The 5809-nt window shown below is 46.9% G+C and overlaps 1 protein-coding gene across 1 annotated transcript in view; it reads right to left on the bottom strand.

Annotated features, from left to right (window-relative positions):
- Positions 1-472: 472 nt before the first annotated feature.
- Positions 473-5809, bottom strand: part of BCL11B (B cell CLL/lymphoma 11B) — a 92475-nt gene continuing 87138 nt past the window's right edge. Inside the window, 2 exon segments of the mRNA XM_023762019.1 lie at positions 473-5628; positions 5630-5788. Coding sequence (XP_023617787.1) covers positions 5326-5628; positions 5630-5788 — 462 coding nt within the window. The 3' untranslated portion in view covers positions 473-5325.

Raw genomic sequence — 5809 nt, 5'->3', positions numbered from 1 at the left:
ATCTTAATCACGCCCTTACTTTGCCTCGTGGCCTCTGCTGTAAAATAAAGACACGGCTTGTGGGTGTGGCGCTGTCCATCAGAGGGGCAGCGTCCCACCGAGACCCAGCTTTCATTCTCTTGTCCATCTTTTCTAAGCCTTTCATCGCCCCCACTCAGGGTCACCCTTGGCGGTGCCGGCGTGGCACAGGTTCCAGTGGAAATCGGGCTGGGCTGAGGCCTGGCGCTAGGATGTCTAAAAGTTCCCAGAAGGTCCCAGCGAGCAGCCGGGACCCAGGACCACTGTCCACCCAGCGGTTCCCGGGAAAAGGAAGAGGACCATCATCTCTGGAGCCGTCATTCCCTGTCTTCCCGGATAGAGGGTTCGGGGCTTGGGTTGGGAGGAAAGTGGAGAAAGACCTTCCGTTCGCCCTTGGGAATCAGCTGTCCATCCCCCACCTTTAAAAGACACAGCAAAGGACAAGGTTTGGAGATCAAGTTAAATGTCCAATTTATTTTTATAACTTGAAACCAGAACAAACTTGGTTTTTGAACAAGCGTACAAATGAAATGGCAGACACATGCTGAACTCAACATCGTGACATTGAGGGGGGAAAAGAGGCCCAAAATCTTGTACAGAGAATAAAAGGAACAATAAATAGTTTACTAAGCCATATTGAAATGACCTCCTGTCATCTCAACATTTTCTCCATAATTAAAAAAAAAAAGTGCCCGTTTCTTAAACAGGGCACCAATACCAAGCAATAAATAGTTCAAACTTGTAGCAAAAGACAGAACCTCCAAGTAAACAACAAAAGCTCATACAATAGGTGATAGAAAAGGTAATAAAAATTGTATAGTTCGCCTCTCCAATACAAATGCAAACTGAAATCAATGGAACTTGGCTTTGCAGGGGAGGGGGAAGGGGGTACAAAGAGCACCAAAATCACGAGGTCGCCTGGGCCCCACACAACGTCGCCTGGCCGCCCTGAGCTGGGAAGAAAGGCCGACTTCCTTTCCTCCTCGCACTCTCCTCCGGTTCAGCCTCCCCCTCTCCCACGACAGACCCTCTAATGGCAAGTGGCGGGTTCCTATTTGGGGCAACTTGGAACCAAGTCCTGGCAGTGTGGAAACCAGCCTGCGGCTGGTCGGCTGGGTCGCCCAGGCCGGGCCTCTCCCACCTGGTCATCTGCTGCAGTGTTGGCTTTCGAAACGTGAAAGAAGCAAAATGCTCTTTTTTTCTGCCGTCGGTGGACAGAGACACAATCTTTGTGCTTTAGGATGGCTTAGTCCTGGCTTCTGGTGACTGGGTGTGAGCTGGGAAGAGCTGGCTACGTTTCTCACTACAGGAGGGTCACCTGGGAGGCTCCCAGGGCAGCCCAAGGGGCTCAGGGTCAAGCAGGTAGGAAACTGACACCTCAGCTTTCCCCCCCACTCCCTTCCCCTCTCCTCCCCGTTGCAAAGGTAAGTAGCAAGGAGGAGAGAGAATTTCAGCAGAGAAGCTCCCATCTCTGCATTTGGTAAAGAGTTGCCCCAAAGGATGCTTGGTTATACTTTCATAACCTGAAATAATGGTTTCTTACAGTTCCTGAAATAAAAAAATGGCTTCCTGATATAGGTATTTTTTAATGTATTATTCCCTCATCCAAAAAACTACCACTTTATCATCTTAAAGCTACTTGGCTTTACAGAGAGAGACAAGAGAAGAGAAGAGAAGAGAAGAGAAGAGAAGAGAAGAGAAGAGAAGAGAAGAGAAGAGAAGAGAAGAGAAGAGAAGAGAGGGAGAAAGAAAATAAATTAAACGGAAATGAAAACAAATAAAGGACCAACAGTGGAGGATGGAGAAGACACATGGGGAGGGAGAGATGGAAAGGCACCGAGCCCATCCCAGACCCTAGGCATTCGGACACGGACGGGATGCAGCTTTCGGACAGAAAAGCAGCAGAGCAGGAAAGGGCGACAGGCCAAGCCCCTCCGTGGAGTGAAAGGCCCTGGCTGCCAGGGGGCTCCCTCCTGAAAGCCCGCTGGGCTCGCTGGTCTCAACAGCAGGTCGGTCACCTGTGCGCCGCTGCTGGGCCAGCTCCTTTGCAGACGCTTCCTGTTTAAGGTTTGGTCAAGGACTAAGGAAAGGACAGTTCGCATTTCTTTCTGCTCTGCCGGGCGGGCGGGCGGGAGAAGTGGTGGTGGTGACTGCCAGGGCAGGGACCATGGGGATGGAAGATGCTCACTCGCTCTCTCTACACTGACCCCTTACAGATGGCCTCTTAGAGAAAGGGAGGACGCTGGGAAATGTTTACAGAAGCTGACTTCTCCACGCAACAGGAATAATGGATTTCCCATCGGGTCTGCTGGGGCCGCGCCAGGGGGCCTGGGTGCAAGGGAAGCCTGGCTCCAACACTTCTCTGTACGGGCCGATTGCGTCAAAAACACACACAACTCAAATGATTGTGAACCAAAGCATTTCGCGACTTCCTTTTGCTTCTTTCCCTCCAAGGTTGTCAGACAACCCTTTTTCTCCTGTACAATAGGACTGAACATACAAATTTTTTTTTGCAATATTTTATCCTGCCAAATTAAAAAAATATATTATGGCAGCCTGTTTTTGTTTTTTTTCTTTTTATTTCCAAATTCACTAACAAAAAGGTACATTAAATCCCTTTAAAAGGACAAGCTTACAGTTAAAAAATTACAAGCTCCAGTAAAAATACAGCAAGTGCCTACATCATATGAACCGACCAATATATCCATTCCAGAGGGAGGTGGGAAGAGAAAAATAAGTACAGGTCAGGAATGATTTTTTTTTTCTGCAAAGCAATAACAATATTAAGCACTTTTTTTCTACATACTTTTTCTACATGGTGTAGCAATCCCCTTTTAATCCCCAAATACAAGTTTCTATACATTTTTTTGAAATAAAAATTCAACACCCAAGGCAGAAAAAAATTTACTAAAACTCCGACTTTACAGTTACTGTGACAAGAACAAATTTTATAGACCCACCATTTAAATTTTACTGCAACATTTTCAAGGAAAAGAAAAAAAGGTGTGTTTTTTTTTCTCGTTTTGTAAAATGCCCAGGCATTCTCGATTATTACAAATACTGGTCCACTTTTACAGTAATCAAGAAATTTTAATATATATAATATATACTAAAACCCCATCACCAAAAGAAACAATATACACACGGCCACTGTGGCATCTTTTATAACCTATTAAGCAAAACTTTTTTTTGGGGGGGGGGGAATGATCTCTCCAACACACATACACACAATTTTTGTTACCCTTGTATGTATCCAATACTGTAAACGTATTTTTAAGACAGAGTGCACTAAATTTACCTTTAGGAAAAAAATTAGCCATTGTTCCTGAATTGTTTTTTTTGTTTTGTTTTTCATTCAACGATATCAACTTGTCACTTGTGTCACTTGAGTTTTAATTCAGCAGTAAATCACTTTCCACATCTAAGCAGCGTTGTCCCACAAACAAAAGGGGGCTGAGGACCTTCAGCTAACAATTGTATGTCCAAGGTTGTGCTGGGTTTATTTCTTCACTCGATCGGGTCTGATGGCATTTTCATGTCCTCTATCTTCCACCGGGATTTTTTAAAAATCGTATTGAAAGTTAAGTGTGGCTTTGTTTGTGTCTAAAGAACGTACTTTTCTCGTTTTACGTTTTTTTTAAAAAGTCTTTTCGTTTCCAAAAAAAAAAAAAAAAGTTTTGCATTTGTCTCAAGAGACTGAAATAGGAAGATCAGTTTTCAAGGCACTCACATCAGATCGAATGGCAGTAGAGAAACTGTCCAATAAGTTATTATTTTATGTCATTCTTTATAGTGCCAGTATTGTGAATGCCACGCTTAGCAACACCGACACTCAATCTCAGTCGTCCCTTATTTAACCCACCTCTGGGCCAAAGAGAAGAATATGCTGCAATTTCTTGTTTAGAAGCCATTTAATTTAAATGCAAACAAAAAGCTTTAAAGTGCGGGTCAACAGAACTCAAACATCTAATCTCGTGGGTTTAGTACCTTCCAACCGCATGGGAATGATAAAAAGGGAAGCAGCGCTGGGCACCTTGGGATGGAACTGCCCCTGCTTTCCCAGGAAAGGGAACAGAAATTCGCACAGTCCCACCCTCCCCCACCCCGGGCCTTAGAATGTCACGTGTGCATGAAATGAGAATGCTAACTTCCCTCCAGTCACCATCAGGGCACTTGTCTGCTTGAGAAATGACCGATCATCACTATCATGGGCAGCAACTCGTAGAACTTGGGATTTTCGTGGTGGGGGTGATAACAAGAGAGAGAGAGAAGCTGGCAAGCCAGAAGAAGCCCGGAAGAACCTGGCTGATTTCTTCCTTGCTGTGTCACTGCAGGCCACCACCATCAACCCCCAAAATGGTACCCTCAGCCCACGTTAGCCTGTTCTATGGCAAATGGCTAAGACGGCATCCCAGGGTACACCTCCATTTCAAGGAGGAGGTAGTGTCTGCTGGTAATGCACAATTTTAGAATCCTCTGGGGCCATTCCCTGGGCAGCCCTCAAAAACTCCTGTGTCTCTGGCAGTGTGCAGAGTTTTGGGGGCCTCTCCCCCACCACTCCAAGTTCACCCCTGTTATTCATGGAAAGGCTGAAATCAACGCAGAAAAGGCCCCTGTTTTCTCAGGACATCATCAGTGCTACAGCTCCACTCCAACTCTGAAACAAAGTGCTACAACTTTAAGATTGTTATCCGCTGTACATCCACCCCACCCCACCCCCACCCCCCCCAAAAAAAATGCATGCCACTTTTTATTTCAGGACCAAAAAAAAAAAGGAGTAAAAAAAGTAAACAACTTTAAAAGTCATTTAAGTGTTGGCTTCTTCACAAGAAATTACACATGCTTAGCTTAAATTTCAAAAAAGCAGCGCCCTCCCTCCCAAATTATAATTTAAAAGCTATGCTTCCCCTCTACATTGCTTGCGAGTCATTGCTCAGGCTTCTACTGGGTTTTTCAAAAAAAAAAAAGAAGAAGAAGAAGAAGGGATGGATACCCAACAAACTCTTTCAAAGGAATTTAAACAGAAAGAATAATAATAAAAAGTACCTGCACATGCCAAAAAAAAAAATTACAAAACCCAATAAATACAGAAATTATTGCACAGTTAAAAGGCTCCACAATTTTGACTCGGGTTTCCATAGGACTTCGCAGACACAGGTTAGGTTGGAGAGCCGCCTCCCCCTCGGGCCCCAGGGACACGCGGGGGTGCTCGGTGGCGGTGACACGGAGGCAAGTGTCAGGTCAGCATTCTGTCGCTTGGCAACGGTTCCACTGTACAGGTGCGGGGGGCCCGGCCCGCGCACGCGCTTAGCTCCTCTCGGCCTGCTCGATTTTGACGTCGTTAGTCAGCAAGTGCTCGCCGTGCCACTTTTTCATGTGTTTCTCCAGGGTGCTGTAGACGCTGAAGGGCATCTGGCAGATGTCGCAGCGGTACACCTCCTTGCCGATCTGCCCGTGCGTCTTCATGTGGCGCGTGAGCTTGCTGCTCTGCGCGCACGCGTAGTTGCACAGCTCGCACTTGTAAGGCCGCTCGCCGGTGTGGCTCCGCCGGTGCACCGTCAGGTTGCTGCAGTTCTTGAACACCTTGCCGCAGTACTCGCACGTGTCGCTTGCGCCGGCCCTCCTTGGAGCTCGGCCGCCCGGGCCCGGGGCCGGCCCAGGTGCGGCGTGCTGTCGTCCACTTGACGGTGCTGTTCCCCCCCGACAGGTCCGCGTCCAGTAGGTCCCCGGTCGGGTGAAGAAGCTTAAGCTGTCGGTTCTCGAACGAGTGCTCGAAGGAAGTTGGGGAAGG

This window comes from Myotis lucifugus, unplaced genomic scaffold (genome assembly GCF_000147115.1).
Source record: "Myotis lucifugus unplaced genomic scaffold, Myoluc2.0 scaffold_228, whole genome shotgun sequence".
Taxonomy (NCBI): domain Eukaryota; kingdom Metazoa; phylum Chordata; class Mammalia; order Chiroptera; family Vespertilionidae; genus Myotis; species Myotis lucifugus.
This window is presented reverse-complemented; position numbering and strand designations above follow the sequence as displayed.